The 18,812-nt window shown below is 45.5% G+C and overlaps 1 protein-coding gene across 3 annotated transcripts in view; it reads left to right on the top strand.

The window, feature by feature from the left end:
- The window catches only part of PAK1 (p21 (RAC1) activated kinase 1), a 97,172-nt gene extending 79,001 nt beyond the window's left edge, over window positions 1-18,171 (top strand). For all 3 annotated transcript variants that reach the window (XM_081860479.1, XM_081860478.1, XM_081860480.1), the window contains 8 exons: window positions 569-632; window positions 3,520-3,568; window positions 3,780-3,892; window positions 9,531-9,648; window positions 10,965-11,064; window positions 12,242-12,438; window positions 14,455-14,592; window positions 17,388-18,171. In XM_081860479.1, the coding sequence (XP_081716605.1) occupies window positions 569-632; window positions 3,520-3,568; window positions 3,780-3,892; window positions 9,531-9,648; window positions 10,965-11,064; window positions 12,242-12,438; window positions 14,455-14,592; window positions 17,388-17,474 (866 nt within the window). In that variant the 3' untranslated portion in view covers window positions 17,475-18,171. The remainder of the gene's footprint in view (window positions 1-568; window positions 633-3,519; window positions 3,569-3,779; window positions 3,893-9,530; window positions 9,649-10,964; window positions 11,065-12,241; window positions 12,439-14,454; window positions 14,593-17,387) is intronic.
- Window positions 18,172-18,812: the final 641 nt, after the last annotated feature.

The following is an 18,812-nucleotide window of genomic DNA, read 5'->3' as shown; positions in this document are numbered from 1 at the left end:
TATATTTTGGAAAGCATACTATAGCCCACTCTGCAGATCTCTAAGTGTGCCGATGTCTGTTGGCATCGGTCGCTGTGATGTTTGGGCTGAACAAAGCTTTTGAAGCTCCCGAACGCTCAACCAGGAGGGAGGGAACATGCCAGTCGGGCATGTGTCTCTGCCAGGGTCCTACTCGAGTGTAGGATGAGCTCCTGACAATTTGATGCAGGCACCCTGAAGGCAGCTCATATAAAGGACGAAAGCAGCAACAGCACATTGATTAATGTATCAGCTAACAGCTAAAGCAATATTCCTGAACACCAGGGAACTTTAAATCACAAGACAACAGGAACGGTTTTGCCCGGTGCCTAAGAGGCAACAGAGATGGCACCAGGTGAACGCGTCCTTAGTTTATCTGCTTAGCGAAGCTAATTGCATTCCCAGGGGTTTGAGGTCTTGCAAGGAGCTCTGATGAGCTCAGATTCTGTCATGCTTGCTTTTGAATTTGTTTGTTCAGGAGAGCTGATCTGCCTTCCAAAGCTCTTTCATTTTATCCTAATTTTTGTTTTCCTTCTTTTTTTTTTTGAAGGGGGTATTGTGAGTGTGGGTGACCCCAAGAAGAAATATACAAGTTTTGAGAAGATCGGGCAAGGGTTAGTATATGGTCTCCGGTTTCCTTCACCTCTTCTGCCTTCAGCATGAAATGAGCATGGATCTGGAATTTCTCAAAATGCCTTTTATACTTTGCTAGAGCATAGCAATCAGTTGTGATGGTGTTTTACTGAATCCCAATTGTTTGTGCTCTCAGGTATGTGACTGAACGCCTGAACACAATTGTGGCTTATTAAAATTTAAAAATCCCTGGGCTGTTTCCCAGTTTGATTAGGTGTGACAAGATGATTCTACAGTTCTATAAAATCATAGAATTGCAGGGTTGGAAGGGACCCTGAGGGTCATCTAGTCCAACCCCCTGCAATGCAGGAATCTTTCTGCCCAATGTAGGCTTCAAACCCACAAGATTAAGAGTCTCACGCTCTCCAGCTGCTGAGCTGTGAAAAAGCAGTCTTAGTTGATTTGATTGACTCAAATCCACACACATCTTCCGGTAGAAAACAGCAGTTTTAAAGAAACCAAAGCACATACCGTATTTTCCTGTCTATAAAATGCCCCCATGTATAAGACACCCCCTATTTGGGGGGGACTCCAATTTAAGAAAATGGGGGGGGGGAGATACTATCCTTGTATAAGACGAGCCTAGATTTTGAACCTTAGTTTAGAGCAGGGGTCAGCAAACGTTTTCAGGAGGGGTCAGGTCCACTGTCCCTCAGACCTTGCGGGGGGCTGGACCCACCGCCTCCTGAAAGCACCCCCCCTCCAGAAAGGTCCCCTGGCCTATGCCACTCATGCCGCAGCCGCTGGCGCTGCCTCTTCTTCGGCAGCGTCGGTGTCCTCTGTCTCTGTGGGGCACAGAGCCTAGGTCGCTGGCCTGGCCGGCAGAGGCTGCCTCCACACCGCTGCTGTTTCCTTCCCGCTCTGCCACTTCCTCCCTCTTGACCACCTTAGCAGGAAGGAAGAGGCGGTGCCCAGAGGTGTCCGCGGCTTCCTGCAGCCAATCAGAAGCCGTGCCACGTCGTGGAAGTCAGTCTCCGCACGGCGAGGCCTCTGCACCGCGCCTGTTTACCTATGGGGGCTTGGTGAAGAGGTTGACTCACAGTCCGAGCTGTGAAAATCTTCAGCCGAGGCGAGCGTTTGCCTTGATGTCACGTGAAATGAGCTGGCAAGCGTTTGCAGAGAGCAGTTCAGAGAAAGTCTAGCTTAAGCATGTTAAAATTAGCTGAACGTTTGCCTCTAAAACAGTGAGGGTGAAAAGGTGCGCACACTATTCCTTTTGTGTGTATGCGTGCGCACAAACGCTCTTGACTCTCACAGCTATTGTGTTCACCTTCTCTATGGTCTATTCTGGGGCTGCTAACTTTCCCTCCCAGCGTGATCCCAACCAATTAGTGATGGTCGTGAGAGCAGAATGATGTCACAGCGCCATACAACCAATTGGCTCTTGCTGTGCAGTGATGCCGCCAAAGGGAAACAAAGCCTCAGTGAAAAACCCAAGAATTCTGAAGCTCTGCTGGAATGACTAACCTTGGCTTCCTCCTACTGACCACCAAGCTTTTGCTTACCTAAGTTGCTTGCGGGCCACTTAACTTGAGTTATTCTTTTTCCAAACTCTCCTCTAGCTGTGGTTGTTTTTAGCTGAGTCTGGCTTGCAGCAGGCTAACTTCCCCTGAAGGCCTATAGCTTAGTTGCAGAATATCTGCTTTATGCGCAGAAAATCCCTGTTACAACCCCCAATAGCATCTCCAGATAGGATCATTCCCTGTTTGCAACCTTAGAGAGCCACTGCCAGTCCGTGCAGACAGTGCTAAGGAGTTGTTGTTGTTTAGTCGTTTAGTCATGTCCGACCCTTCGTGACCCCATGGACCAGAGCACGCCAGGCACTCCTGTCTTCCACTGCCTCCCGCAGTTTGGTCAAACTCATGCTGGTAGCTTCGAGAACACTATCCAACCACCTCGTCCTCTGTCGTTCCCTTCTCCTTGTGCCCTCCATCTTTCCCAACATCAGGGTCTTTTCCAGGGAGTCTTCTCTTCTCATGAGGTGGCCAAAGTATTGGAGCCTCAGCTTCAGTGTCTGTCCTTCCAGTGAGCACTCAGGGCTGATTTCCTTCAGAATGGAGAGGTTTGATCTTCTTGCAGTCCATGGGACTCTCAAGAGTCTCCTCCAGCACCAGAATTCAAAAGCATCCATTCTTTGGTAATCAACCTTCTTTATGGTCCAGCTCTCACTTCCATACATCACTACTGGGAAAACCATTGCTTTAACTATACGGACCTTTGTTGGCAAGGTGGAAGAGTCGGACACGACTAAACGACTAAACAACAACAAAAAGTCCATGATCGGTCAGAGAATAATGGATGGAGGCAGGATCCAGTGGAAGAATGGCAGATATTTATTTTTAGGTTTCAGCAGAGACACACACACCCCTTGCAAGGAGGTGAGGACAAAGAACAAAGTGCACAGGAACTTTTGATTATTTTAGGCATTGCCCAACCCCTTAGCTAAAGACCACCCAAGAAGCACCATTCATACATCACAGAAAAGGCAACTTCTCTCCTGTCTGTCAAGATGACCTGCTAATGTTTTAACGATTGCATTACCTGGGTTGCCTGGCCATTCTTTTGAGATGGTAAGTAGGTCACAGGCCTTACCCTATTCATACAGAAAATATGCCCTTAAGACAGGATTTGTATGATTTGTAAGTGAAAAGAACTAATGGGGAAAGGTTTCTCCAAATATTTCCTTCCTCAGAGGAAATATTGGGGGTCATGAAGAATCAAGATGGCTTCAGGATTGCTTTCCTGTACTATTTCAGATGTGGGATTTATATACTTGAGTACGTGTGTTTTACTTTGTGCATTTATGAACATTTATTTATTGAACATTTACAATAATAGCATGCCTTAACGGGTTGTCTTTCCTTTCAGAGCTTCAGGGACAGTTTACACGGCGATCGATGTAGCTACAGGACAGGAAGTAAGTGTTATGGGGATACTGAAGCCCGTTTCACTAAATGAGAGATGCTTTGATTTTGAGCCTCTCTTCTCGATCCCCGCTCCCCGATTCCCTCCAATTCAGAATTGTGACCAAGGACACAAGAGTTGGAAACTTAAATTAGATCCAGCTTCAGACAACTAGAGACTTAATTGTAATTATTCCTCTTCTCTGTTCCCCGCCCTCATTTCAGGTTGCAATTAAGCAGATGAACTTGCAGCAACAGCCCAAGAAGGAGCTGATAATTAATGAAATTCTCGTCATGAGGGAAAACAAGAACCCCAACATTGTCAACTATCTGGACAGGTATCCGCACTTTTTCCCCCAAGAGGGAATGTCATGTGTACAAGATTTAGGGCAGATGAAAGAAAGCACGTATTTACGAAGCGTGTTGTTAAACTGTGGAACTCTCTGCCTCAGGAAGCAGTGGTGGCTGCAGCTTGGGTGGCTTTAAAAGAGGATTGGACAAATTCAAGGAGGAGAGGGCTATTGATGGCCACTAGCTGTGATTGCTATGTTCTACACACAAGGTTGGAGGCAGTATTGCTTTTGAATGCCAATTCCCAGAAACTGCAGGAAGGGAGAAGGGCTCTTGTGCTCAGGCTTGGTTAGGGACAAAATATTATTGGAATACAGTGGTAACTCGGGTTAATTACTTAATTCGTTCCGGAGGTCCGTTCTTAACCTGAAGCACCACTTTAGCTAATGGGGCCTCCTGCTGCCGCTGTGCCACCGGAGCACGATTTCTGTTCTCATCCTGAAGCAAAGTTCTAAACCTGAGGTACTATTTCTGGGTTAGCGGAGCCTGTAACCTGAAGCGTATGTAACCTGAAGCATATGTAACCCGAGGTACCACTGTAGATCAGTGCTGATTTCTGACCCACCATTGCTTAGTAATGGCAACCACAAAATGACAACAGCAAATTGAAAAAATGGCAGGGAAATTTGGAGTGAGCTCTGTTCAGTTTTGGCATTTGAAATGAATTCCCCGGTTAGGAATTCATTAATTCCAAGTGCCTGTCTTTGGCACCTGACTTCCATTTGGTGAATCTTGAGTGTCTAATAAAAAAGTAAAATAAAGCGAATTCCACAAGCCTCAAGTCTGCCTGCCTCTTCAACACTGAATCCCAACCACAAAAAAGGCCTGAAGTTCATATCTGTATGCTTTGCACATATCCAAGTCCCCCCCCCCAATTTTAGTTTTTGTATATCATATCTGTTGATGCCTCCTTCTAGTGTGTGGATGATGCAGTTTTGGCCGCCTAAAGAGCCTCAGAGAATATCTGCTGTTACTATGCAAGTTACATGCACTTAAAAAAAGGGGGGGGGGGAGACGATTTACTTGGAGAACAATGGCGTCCCTGATTAACATTCTCTTGAGCAAGAAATGTACACATCTCATGTTGGCCGAAACTGTCTTTTAAAATTAAACCACAGTTCAAAAGTTGAGAGGAGCATTTTTTTAGCAGCTTCTGAAGACCAGCGGTTTCCCCACAAAATGTGTGTCTTATTTTCCCCACCAGTAGTTTCACCAGCTCCTAAGTAGGATAGTAGCTTTGCGCAATAACAAAGGATAATCTCTTCAGGAGACGGGAAGATCTTCTTAACTGGATGCAGCCTCCAACTTTAGTGGACTTTGATTAAGAACATAAGAGCCTGTTGGATCAGGCCTTACTGTTAATGGGGAGGGAACAAAAAACTTTGGAGGTGGACTGGAGTATGGCAGAAGGGGGCATGGCTGGCTGACTGGCTGGCTGGCTGGAACAGGAGTGGCCACGTTTAGACATTTTTGGAATAGGGTAATATAGGGTAATAGCGGGTGGTGCTGTGGTCTAAACCACAGAGCCTAGGGCTTGCCAATCAGAAGGTCAGCGGTTCGAATCCTTGCAACGGGGTGAGCTCCCGTTGCTCAGTCCCTGCTCCTGCCAACCTAGCAGTTAGTTTGAAAGCAAGTAGATAAATAGGTACTGCTCCGGCGGTAAGGTAAACGGCGTTTCCGTGTGCTGCTCTGGTTTGCCAGAGGCGGCTTAGTCATGCTGGCCACATGACCCGGAAGCTGTCTGCGGACAAACGCCGGCTCCCTCAGCCTATAGAGCGAGATGAGCATGCAACCCCAGAGTCGTCCACGACTGGACCTAACGGTCAGGGGTCCCTTTACCTTTACCTTTTAATACTGAATGATAAAATTAAGTATGTGATTGGAGATTGTTCAGCGAACATGGCAATGGATCATTAACCAATGTGAGCAATCCAATAAATAATATTAGAATCATAGAACTGTAGAGTTGGAAGGGACCACGATGCTAATCTCTTTGAACCCCCTGCAATGCAGGGATCTTTTGGGCAAAGTGTGTCTTGAACTCACAACCCTGAGAGTTGCACTCTGTACCAACTGAGCTATCCCACAACCTATTTAATCCCATTCAAGCACTATGTACTTTGACACCGCAGAGGATCACGTTTGCAAAAACGTGGAAGAGTAGCCGAGGAAGAAAAGAATCAGTTGGAAGTCGTCACAGTAAGAAATAAGCCCACAGGAACAGATGGCAGTTGTCAGGTTGACAATAATCTGTCTTTTTTAGAAAGGGGAATTGGCGACCTCTTATAAAAAAATTATTGTGAAGCTGGTGACCATACGGTCCTAAGACATTGGATGCTGTGAGTTCAGGTCAGAAGGGGGAGCATCATCTTCCTGCTAGCTTCTAGACCTGCTGCTTTTGGCTCGTTTTCTTTCCTCCAGGGAGGAGAAGTCGCTGCTGCTCTGAGCGCTTCGCTTCCTCCTTTCCCAGCGGGGCAGAAGTTGCAGTGGGGCCAGCTCAGCTGCCTTTGCCAGAAACATGTTTGTGCTGAGATTTTCTGGACTGAAAAAGTCCCCTGCTGCGGCTGTCCCTGAAGCAGCCGTCACAGATGCCCTTAGCTGTCACAGTTCTCAGGCTGCCCGGTCGCTGTTCATTCATCTAAAGCTGTTTTAGCCTATTCTGAAAAACAGCACTGAGTTGTTTCGGTGGGGAGGAGGACAGAAACACCAGGATATTTTTGTTAATACATGGGGCACCTGTGAAAATTCATGGGTGGAAACGCAGGGTGGGGAAATTAACCTCGAAACATTGGAAAGGGACTCATACTGAGTCAGACCCCTGGTCCATCTAGCGCAGTGTTGCATACACTGACTGGCAGCATCAGGATTTTAGACAGGGAAGACCCCTGGCCATAGCTGGAGATGCTGGGGTTTGAACCAAGCACCTTCTGCATGCAAGTCTAGTGCCCCAGCCACTGAACTTATGGCCATCTCTAGCACGCACTGCTGCTAGAAGGGTCCTTGAGGTTGGGGAAGGGCTACAGTGGATCATAGCTGTCAACTTACAGATTTGAAAATAAGGGACCAGCAGCCTCGAAAATAAGGGATCAGCAGCCAAAATAAGGGATTTTCAGAGCACAGGTATGTTCGACTTCTGAACCCCTCCGAGCCAAAGGCAGAAAGCCCAGCCAACAGCCAAACGAAGCCTCAAGCGGTGGTTCCCACAGCGCAGCAACCCGGCAAAGGGGATGCCGCAAGGAAAACCACCGTCACCTCTCCGCTAGGAAGCGCTGAGCAAAAGCAAGTCCCCAGGCAACGCAGCCGATTTGATCGGCACAAGGCATGCAAGCTCCACCCCCCAGTCGTTCTTAGAGACCTTATTGGGTGAGCAACGCAGCCAAGCAACACAGTTGGAGCCTCCCTCCTCCCTGGCCGGCAGAGAGGGAGGGAGGGAGAGGAGCTGCTTCCTTTGAAACCCGGGAAATTTAAGGGACATCATCAATAAGGGACAGCAGTGGGACACGGCGCTGGGATAAGGGACTTTCCCGCCAAACAAGGGACGGTTAACGGCTATGCAGTGGATGCTCAGGTTGCGAATGTGATCCGTGTGGGAGGCACGTCCGCAACCCGCAGCGCCACATCTGTGCATGCATGGGTTGCGATTCAGCGCTTCTGCGCATGTGCAAAGAGCGATTTAGTGTACCTGCACATGCGCGAGCGCCGAAACGTGGAAGTAACCTGTTCCAGCACTTCTGGGTTTCAGCGCATCCGTAACCCGAAAATGCGCAACCTGAAGTGTCTGTAACCCAAGGTATGACTGTATATCTCAGTGGTAGAGCATCTGTTTTCCCCATAGAAGGTCGCAGGTTCCATTCCTGGCATTGCCAGGAATGGAACCACCCCCTGTCTAAAATCCCAGAGGACCACTAAAGGGCAGTGTAGACAAATTGGATGAAGACAGAACAATGGCCTTAAAAGGCAAAGGTAAAGGGACCCCTGACCATTAGGTCCAGTTGTGGACGACTCTGGGGTTGCGGTGTTCATCTCACTTTATTTGCCGAGGGAGCCAGCATACAGCTTCCGGGTCATGTGGCCAGCACGACTAAGCCGCTTCTGGTGAACCAGAGCAGTGCACGGAAACGCCATTTACCTTCCTGCCTATTTATCTATTTGCACTTTGACGTGCTTTTGAACTGCTAGGTTGGCAGGAGCAGGGACTGAGCAACGGGAGCTGCTGCCCTTCGGATATTTTGGCCACGCTGGGAATTGTCGTCCAAAGCATATGAAAGCTACCAGGCTGGCAATGTTTGATGCAGACCCCTCTTTCCCCTGTCATTTGACAAGAGACGTGTGACCCACCTTATTCCCATAATTATAATTTATTTTCAATTTTAAATTGTTGTAACCTGTCCGGGGACTCGCTGGTGAAGGGTGGGTCATAAATTTGAGGATGATTTGTTTGCATGCCCAAAGGAGTCCTATAGAAACCGGGGACTGGGGTGCCATCTCTTCAGGGTCGCAGAATGTGGGAACGCCCACCCCCCCAGGGGTTCTCTCTGCTGGTGTTTCCTCCCTTTTCTGCTAGCAAAATACTCAAATGTATTCTCCCCCAAATTTCCCAGCAACTGCACATTCCTTTCTTGACTCATTAGGGACAGTTTTCAAGCTGGGGAGAAGACAATATACCATTTTTCTCTCCCCCAACCCATTTTGGGCCACACACAGGGACTTTCTCGGCCACATATAGAAACAAAACCCCATTGATCCTGCAACCATCCCTTTCACGCTTTAGAAGATAGCCACAAGGTTCCTGCCTGTTTCGCCCTCACAACAACCTTGCGAGGTGGGTTAGGCCGAGCAAGAGACTGCCTCCTCCCTGTACTTTGGTTTGCCGTGGTTTTATTGATTATAGTTTAGAAATTATTTATTGTAACTGTTGAGTGGATTTCTGTTTAACTTTTATACGTTACAGTCATACCTCGGGTTGAAGTAGCTTCAAGTTAAGTATTTTCGGGTTGTGCTCTGTGGCGACCCAGAAGTAACAGAGCACGTTACTTCCGGGTTTTGCCGCTCAGGCATGCGCAGACACTCAAAATGACGTCACGTGCATGCGCTGAAGTGGCGAAATGCGACCCGCGGACACGCAGTCACCTCTTACGTTTACTTCAGGAAGCGAACGGGGCTCCGGGACGGATCCCGTTCATATCCAGAGCTACCACTGTATTATTATTTAATACTATTCTAATGATTGTTGAATGTTACTTTTTTGATATAGGGGGCCTCTTTTAAAGTTTTATTATCACATTTTTGTATTGCGTCAGATTGCACATGTTTTGTTTCTTCAGCTTGTAAACCGCCTTGAGCATTGTAAGATAGAAAGACGGTATACAAATTAAAAAATGATGATGGTGATGGCCACTCAGGAAGCTGAAACGCGGAGCAGGAATTTGAACCTGGGTCCTCCCCCAGCCCGATCCATATCCAACCCGCAAGCCTGTTACTTTCCACTGTCCATTTTGTGCTACCATCTCGCTCTGCTGCCAAAATAGTTCTGCTCTCTTGGTTTGGCAATGCGGGTGTGGTTGTGTGTGTGTGTGTGGTGAAAGGGACACAATGACCGTCTGTTATTTCTCTGGCTTCCTGCAGTTACCTCGTGGGGGATGAATTGTGGGTAGTCATGGAGTATTTGGCTGGCGGTTCCTTGACAGACGTGGTGACAGAGACCTGCATGGATGAAGGGCAGATTGCCGCCGTGTGCCGGGAGGTAAGGACTTAAACTCCGAATATATTTCATTCCAAATGGAAGTCCAGGGCTTTGCTGGCGAATGGGATGTGCAGCTTGGAGCTCCTATGCGCGTGAGAGAGAGATGGAATTATTTGAATTTCCTGGAGAGCCTCCAGACTGTCAGTATATTTCGGGAGGGGTGCAAGCTCATTCCAGGAACTCTAGGCGTGCACAACTGAAGTAAGTCAAAGTTCTCTGTCGCCCCAGCACCACAAATCCACTTTTTTTCAAAAAAGAAAACATTTTCTAAGTCAAAGGGAAATGCAATGCAAAGCATTGGGATGAATAAAAGATTAACATTTATGCACCCTGCAAGCGGATCAGGATGAATGCTGGATAAATGTTGCAGTTTAAATAGGTGCCTAAAAATAGAGCGGTGATGCTTAGGGGGTCGTGTTCAAATCCTGGCACGTCTAGTCAAAAAGATCAAGTAGCAGCTAATGGAAAAGACCCTTCTCTGCCTCAGTCCGAGGACAGCTGCTGCCAGTCTGTGATGGAGGAATCTTTGTCCTCCCTGAAGCATCAGGCAGCATGGCCAAAGACCAGCTGCAACGAGAGTTGTAATATACTTGTTTATTATTTTATTTATTAAAGTTATATACCGCCTTTCATTCGAAGATCTCGGGGCAGTTCACAAGAAAAAATACAGGATAGAAGCACAAAATAAATAGTTGAAACAAAACAAAAACAAATTTTAAATGCTGTAGAATATTAATCAGCCCAAGGATGGTTGAAGAGGAACTTTTTTGCCTAAAGGTGTATAATGAAGGCACCAGGCGAACTTCCCTGGGGAAAGTATTCCACAACCGGGGAGCCACTATAGAGAAGGCCCTGTTCTCATGTTGCCACCCTCCGGACCTCTTGAGGAGGAGCACACAAAGAAGGGCCTCAGAAGATGATCTCAGAGTTGGGGATGGTTTATATTGGGAGAGGCAGTCCTTGCAGTCATTATATGCGCCAGAATGAATTTTCTGCAAAAGCATTCTGTGAGAAGTGGCACACATATACTTACCTAATTTCATTTATGCACTGACTTTCCTCAAAGAGCTTGAGCTGGCGTACGTTGATTTCTGCCCCCCATTTTGTCCACACAACAACCTTGTGAGGTAGGCTAGGCAGAGAGTGAGTGACTGGTCTGAGGTCACCCAGTGAGCTCTGTGGCTGAGTGGGGATTTGAACCCTGGTCTCCCAGGTCCTAGTCCAGTGCTCTAACCACTACACCACACTGGCCTGCACAAAACCTCATTGTTGTTTGCAGTACTGATTGTTGCTGCCTGTTTTTTCTTCTCCCACAGTGTCTCCAGGCATTGGAATTCCTCCATGCCAACCAAGTTATCCACAGGGACATTAAAAGTGACAATATCTTGCTGGGAATGGATGGCTCTGTCAAGCTAAGTATGTGGACAGGATGGCTGGGGAGAATTGTACATCTGGAATTTCAAAGCCACCCTCTTTTGTTTTGTTTGGAGGATGGATGGATGGTGGCTGATGGATTGAGGTTGAATCCTGACAAGACAGAAGTACTGTTTTGGGGCGACAGAGGGTGGGCGGGTGTGGAGGACTCCCTGGTCCTGAATGGGGTAACTGTACCCCTGAAGGACCAGGTGCGCAGCCTGGGAGTGATTTTGGACTCACAGCTGTCCATGGAGGCGCAGGTCAATTCTGTGTCCAGGGCAGCTGTTTATCAGCTCCATCTGGTACGCAGGATGAGGCCCTACCTGCCCGCAGACTGTCTCGCCAGAGTGGTGCATGCTCTAGTTATCTCTCGCTTGGACTACTGCAATGCGCTCTACGTGGGGCTACCTTTGAAGGTGACCCAGAAACTACAACTAATCCAGAATGCGGCAGCTAGCCTGGTGGCTGGGAGTGGCTGTCAGGACTGTATGTAACACTGGTCCTACAGAATCTATATTGGCTCCCAGTATGTTTCCGAGCACAATTCAAAGTGATGCTGCTGACCTTGAAAGCCCTAAATGGCCTCAGCCCAGTCGACCTGAAGGAGCATCTCCACCCCCATTGTTCAGCCCAGACACTGAGGTCCAGCTTCGAGGGCCTTCTGGCAATTCCCTCCCTGCAAGAACTGAGGTTACAGGGAACCAGGCAGAGGGCCTTCTCGGTGGTGGCACCCTCCCTGTGGAACGCCCTCCCATCAGATGTCAAGGAACTAAACAACTATCTGATGTTTAGAAGACATCTGAAGGCAGCCCTGTTTAGGGAAGTTTTTAACGTTTGATGTTTTATCGTGTTTTTAATATTCTGTTGGGAGCCGCCCAGATTGGCTGGGGAAACCCAGCCAGATGGGTGGGGTATAAATAATAAATAATGATGGTGATGATGATGATGAAGGTGTTCCAGAAGGGAAGGAGCTGTAGCCCTGCTCTGTTTTCCTGCTTCCCCTGGGATGGCTCAGCCAGTAGAACATAAATATTAAAGAAGATAAGACCTTGCAGTCTAAAACTTTGACGCGAAAACCAAATTCTGCCCGCTGACTCTTCCAAAACAAAGGAAAACTGTTTCTTCTACTGCTGCTCTTTTTCTGATTTTCCTCTTCTCTTCTCTCCTTCCCCATCAGCCGATTTCGGCTTCTGTGCTCAGATCACTCCCGAGCAAAGCAAGCGCAGCACCATGGTGGGGACGCCATATTGGATGGCGCCTGAGGTGGTGACGAGGAAAGCCTATGGACCCAAGGTGGACATCTGGTCTCTGGGGATAATGGCCATCGAAATGATAGAGGGGGAACCTCCGTACCTCAACGAAAATCCACTGAGGGTGAGCGTTTTCGTTCTAACTGAGAGGCTTCCCGGATTCGTTTAGGCCAGCTGTCCCACCGGGGATTATAAATGTTTCTCATTTATCCAGGGTGGATAAAAATCAATGAATATATATATATATATATATATATATATATATATATATATATATGCAGGTTTTGGTGTCCTCGGGTGTCTTCCCGTGTAAAAGTTGGGGTGTCTAGGCGACGTTTCGACGAGGTCTCACTCGTCATCTTCAGGCTGGTGCTTTCGGCTTCTTGTTACTGGAACAGAGCAGGATCTCAGTGTTTGAGTTCCTATAAATACTGTAGAGGGGGTGTGGTGTATAGCCTCCAATGTTCTGGGCAGAGAGGAAGTTCCCAGGCTAGTGTGCCTTTTCTTCTTTTGTTCCTTAATTACTTGAGAGATATCTTGAGTGATTTCTTGAGTGATATCCTGAGTACCACTTAGGTGGGTCATTAGGTGTGGATTAGTTGTTAAAGTCTTTGTGTCTTGACCTCTTGAACTTTGTGAAGAGTTTTCCTGAGAAGATACACCACACCCCCTCTACAGTATTTATAGGAACTCAAACACTGAGATCCTGCTCTGTTCCAGTAACAAGAAGCCGAAAGCACCAGCCTGAAGATGACGAGTGAGACCTCGTCGAAACGTCGCCTAGACACCCCAACTTTTACACGGGAAGACACCCGAGGACACCAAAACCTGCATTCCTGTACCCGTGAAAATCTACGAAAGCAAATATATATATATATATATATATATATATATATATATATATATATATATATAAAAAATTGGATTTTTATAATTTTAAATTGGATTTTTTTATTATTTAAATTGGATTTTTCAAATAAAATGCTTTTGGATGGATTTTTTTTAAAAAAGATAGTTTTCTGTTTAAGTTACATTATAGTCCAAAGGCTATTCATCAGGAAATAAGGATTTGTTTTAAGTTTTTCATGTGTGCTAAAAATCAGGTTTGTTTGTTTTTAAATTTATTTAACCACATCAGTTAACATACATGGATACATATGCTATAATGTTATTGTTTTAGTTAAATAAATTGTTATTAAGAAAATTATTCTTTTTCTCCTTCCAATCAAGAACAGCAGAAAAGTTGTCCAAATATAAACAAGTTACTTATTAAACCTCACAATAACTTCATAATTATCTGTCTATGTATTTCAAATAGGGTAACCAAATCAGTAATTTTCGATATAACTGTAAAACTCTGAAAACTTATTATTCCGAAAATGAAACCTTCATCTGCTTGTAAATATTAAGATGATACCAGCAAGAATGAGCCTTTCTGTGAAAATATGATATAAATCAAGTCTTACTGACTGGTGATTTAAATCATGGGTTTAAATCGATTTGATTTAAATCAAATCCACCCTGCATTTGTCAGACTTTGCATTGGTACCTCTGGTATTTATTTATTACATTTATATCTCACCTTATTCTTCCGAGGAGCTCAAGGTGCTAAACATGGTTCTCCTCCCCATTTCATCCTCACAACAAATCTGTGAGGCTGGTTAGGCTTAAGAGATGGTGAATGGCCCAAGGCCATTCTGTAAGTTTTATGGCTTAGTGGGGATTCGAACCCTGGACTCCAACACTGTAACCCAGGGGTAGGCAATCTAAGGCCCATGGGCCAGATGTGGCCCAATCGCCTTCTCAATCCAGCCCACGGACGGTCCGGGAATCGGCATGTTTTTGAGTAGAATGTGTGCTTTTATTTAAAATGCATCTCTGGGTTATTTGTGGGGCCTGCCTGGTGTTTTTAATGAGTAGAATATGTGCTTTTATTTAAAATGCATCTCTGGGTTATTTGTGGGGCATAGGAATTCGTTCATTTTTTTCTTCAAAATGGTCTGAGGGAAGGTGGACCGGCCCACGGCTGGAAAAGATTGCTGACCCCTGCTGTAACCATAATGGCATAAAATAAAATCTCTGAGCTGAACTCTTTTTTTCTTCTTCTTCTCTTCCCACTCGCCCCTGTCCCCTCTTTTAGGCTTTATATCTTATTGCCACCAACGGGACCCCCGAGCTGCAGAACCCAGAGAAGCTTTCGCCCATCTTTAGAGACTTCCTTAATCGCTGCCTCGAGATGGATGTGGAAAAGAGAGGGTCTGCGAAAGAGCTCCTCCAGGTAAACGCATCAATTTGAAGAAAGATTGCTTGTTGTTTAGTCCTTTAGTCGTGTCCGACTCTTCTTGACCCCCTGGACCAGAGCACGCAAGGCACTCCTGTCTTCCACTGCCTCCCGCAGTTTGGTCAGGCTCATGTTGGTAGCTTCGAGAACACTGTCCAACCATCTCGTCCCAACATCAGGGTCTTTTCCAGGAAGTCTTCTCTTCTCATGAGGTGGCCAAAGTATTTTTTTTATTATTATTATTAAATTTTGACATAAATATATTTCACAAATGTACAAAAGACAAAATGAAAAAGAAAGAACAGAAAAAGAGAAAGAAAAAAAAAGAAAAGAAAAAGAAAAAGAGAAAAAAAAGAAAAACACGAAATACATACAACTTTAAATGACATTGATCGACTTCACTTTATCTCGATTTCGGAAAATATTACCTTGTTTATCTATCTGCTGTGTCTATTCCTTAATAAAACTTTTTACGTAGTAAGCGTTATCTCATGCCTACTGTGATTTCTGTAAGTACATATGTGTTTCTGATCAACATTTTGATTTTCCCCTTGTCTCTATTTCCATATATATCCTAAATTTATCCCATTCATTGTTAAATTTTGCACTTCTTTGATTTCTTCTATCTTCTTCTTTGATATCCTTACTAATTATCCCCAGCAGGAAGGCTTCGGGTTTTTTAACAAACGTATATTTAAGATTTTTTTTTAATTCATTATAGATGGATTCCCAAAATTTTTTGAGAATCTCGCACGTCCACCACGTATGGATGAAATCGCCCTCCTTGCTCTTACATTTCCAACACAGTTTATCGCCCGTTCTATACATTTTATGTAGTTTTACCGGCGTTATGTACCATCTGTACATCATCTTATACATGTTTTCCTTTAGTGTCGTGCATGCTGAGAAATTCATATCTTTACACCACAATGCCTTCCATTTGTCAAACTCTATGTTGTACCCTAGGTCTACCGCCCACTTCACCATCACATCCTTTACTTCCTCATCCTTGGTGTCCCACTCAAGCAACTGGTTGTACATTTTTGATAATAATTTTGTTTTACTTTCTATTATTTCAATCTGAAATCTAGATTTCTTGTCATTTATTCCGATCTTATTATCTTCCCTCCACATTGAATTAATTTGATGGTATTGAATCCAGCCAGTCAGCTTGCTTTTTATTTCTTCGTAAGGTCTAAACCTCCACCCGGATTCTGTTTTGGTTAGTAAATCTTCATATGTCCATCTTTCCCCCTCAATGTTTAATTTTTTAATTGTTAAAATGTCTATTGGTGATAACCACCAGGGCGTTTTCTGCTCCAACAATTTTTTATTCCTTTCCCACACTTCCAGCAGTGGCCCTCTGAAAATGTGATTAGAAAAACCTTTATGAACCCTTCCTTTGTCTCGCCATAAATAGGCATGCCAACCGAATCTTAGATTAAACCCCTCTAGATCTAACAAATTTTTGTTTTTGATGACAATCCAGTCTTTTACCCAACAAAGACATGCAGCTTCGTAATATAACCTCAAATTTGGAACCGCAAGACCACCCCTATCTCTTTGGTCTGTGAGCAATTTAAATCTAATTCTTGGTCTCTTTCCCTGCCAAATGAATTTAGAAAGTAATCTCTGCCATTCTTTGAATATTGAGGTTCCTCTAATTATCGGTATATTCTGGAATAGGAAGAGTAATTTAGGTAGTAAGCTCATTTTAATCGCCGCCATTCTCCCCAACCACGAGAGATGTATTCTATTCCATGTATCCAAGTCCTTCATTATTTCTTTCCATGTTTTCTTGTAGTTATTTTCAATCAGATTTATATTTTTCATAGTTAACCAGATTCCAAGGTATTTTACTTTTTTAGTTATTTTAATTCCAGTTTGACTTTCAAGATCGTTTTTGGTTTCTTCTTCCATATTTTTGGTCATTATTTTGGTTTTTGCTCTGTTCAATTTAAATCCGGATAATTTTCCAAATTCCTCTAGTAGCTTTAACACTTTGCCGACGCTCTCTTTTGGTTCTTCCAATGACAGCATAAGATCGTCTGCATATGTTTTCAGTTTATATTCTTTCGCTCCTATTTTTATGCCATGGATCTCTGGGGTTTTTCTTATCTTGTTTGTGATTATCTCTAAAACCATGATAAACAACAGAGGGCACCCCTGTCGAGTGCCTTTTGCTATTTCAAACTGTTCTATCAGGGTATTGTTAATAATTAATCTAGCTCTTTGTTGTGTGTAGATTGCTCTAGAGGTGGCCAAAGTATTGGAGTCTCAGCTTCAGGATCTGTCCTTCCAGTGAGCACTCGGGGCTATCCCTGTCCAAATGCGGGTTCAGCTGGGCACTGTGGTCACCTGAGCCTCAAGCGACAGCCGAGGGTCCAGAAGTACCCCTAAACTATGTACCCCCTCCTCCAGAGGGAGTGTAATCTAGCCCAGCTCGGCCCCCTACCTACAAATATTCAGGGGGCCGAAGTACCTTCTGCCAGAAGTGGCTTAGTCATGCTGGCTTAGTCATGATCCGGAAGCTGTACGCTGGCTCCCTCAGCCAGTAAAGCGAGATGAGCGCCGCAACCCCAGAGTCGGCCACGACTGAACCTAATGGTCAGGGCTCCCTTTACCTTTTAGTATCTTTAACATCCCCACAACAGTGAGCTCATTGGATCAAAGCTCTCACCCAGGTCTCAGGCAGCTTCCCACATACAAACCCACCTTTGAATTTACCGCCATGGTTTATCGCTTGAGCTGGCCGGTGTTCCTTTGCCAAAACCTGTCTCTTTCTTTTCCAGCACCAGTTTCTCAAAATCGCCAAGCCCCTCTCCAGCCTCACTCCTCTGATCATCGCGGCAAAGGAGGCAGCGAAGAACAACCACTGACGTGCTCCGCAGGGCCGCCGTCGCCGTGCCAAAACCTCTTGGCTTTTAACTTTTCCTGAAAACACCTGTTTCAAAGAGCTTTTATGGCCGCGCCTCGAAGCTTTTTATCCTGCGAGATCGGGACCGCGGCATCGACGTGCATCCAAAACTCAAAAGCAGACACCTGGGGGTGGAGACAGGTGTCACCCTTGAAACTGCGACCCCCCCATGCGGAATGGGTGTGTGGGGCGGAATTTGTATGTTTGAGAGGGCCATTAAGGGGCTGTCTGATCTCGAACAAAATAAGTTGCCAAGCCAGTATGTTTTCATATCTTTTAGTGTGTTGTTGAATTTAAGAAGAGAGGAAAACATGATTCCATGCAACCTTTAGGACAATTGAAGGAATTGCATTTCTAACTGCCTGTGTTTTCTTTTACCTCTGCGAAAAGCCCCCTGTTCGTAAGACTACTGAGAGATGGGCATAGTTTGGATTACATGAAAACTAGCACAGGGAGTGTTTTTCTTTTTAAAAAAATAATCTCAAGGGAAATGGAATTTCTTCCACTGAACCAGAAATGAGCATCCTGTATCTGTTGGAAGATGGCAGTTAATGAATGTTCATCATGCTGTGTGTTTGGGGGCCGGATGGTGGTGGGGTTTTTTGTGTGTGAAACTTAATTGCCCTCTGATTAAATTCTCGTCCTTGTTTCCACCCTTCTGACCGGCATCATCTGTGTAAATCTGTGCTTTTAATTGCGTTGTGAATTTGTCAGAAAGGTGAAGGTGCTTTTGTATACGCAGAGGGCTCTGTTGGCCAAAAGGCCATGTCTGATATCAAAGGACAATTGAAAGTACAGCAGTTCAGAGAGACCAAAGTACCAGAGGCTAAACTGCGAGAGCAAGAGACATTTGGAGACAGAGAGACAGACAGACAGACAGACAGACAGACAGACACACACACACACACACACACACACACACACACAGCTGTCAACTTACATATTTGAAAATAAGGGACCAGCAGCCTCGAAAATAAGGGATCGGCAGCCAAAATAAGGGATTTTCCAGGCACAGGTATGTTCAACTTCTGAGCCCCTCTGAGCCAAAGGCAGAAAGCCCAGCCAGCAGCCAAACGAAGCCTCAAGCAGTGGTTCCCACAGCGCAGCAACCCGGCAAAGGGGATGCAGCAAGGAAAACCACCGTCACCTCTCCGCTGGGAAGCGCTGAACAAAAGCGAGTCCCCAGGCAACGCAGCTGATTTGATCAGCACAAGGCATGCAAGCTCCACCCCCCAGTCATTCCTAGACTCCTTATTGGGTGACCACCCACACAAGCAACAGAGTTGGAGCCTCCCTCCTC

This window comes from Podarcis erhardii (assembly GCF_964252035.2).
Source record: "Podarcis erhardii genome assembly, chromosome: 4".
Lineage (NCBI taxonomy): Eukaryota > Metazoa > Chordata > Lepidosauria > Squamata > Lacertidae > Podarcis > Podarcis erhardii.
This window is presented reverse-complemented; position numbering and strand designations above follow the sequence as displayed.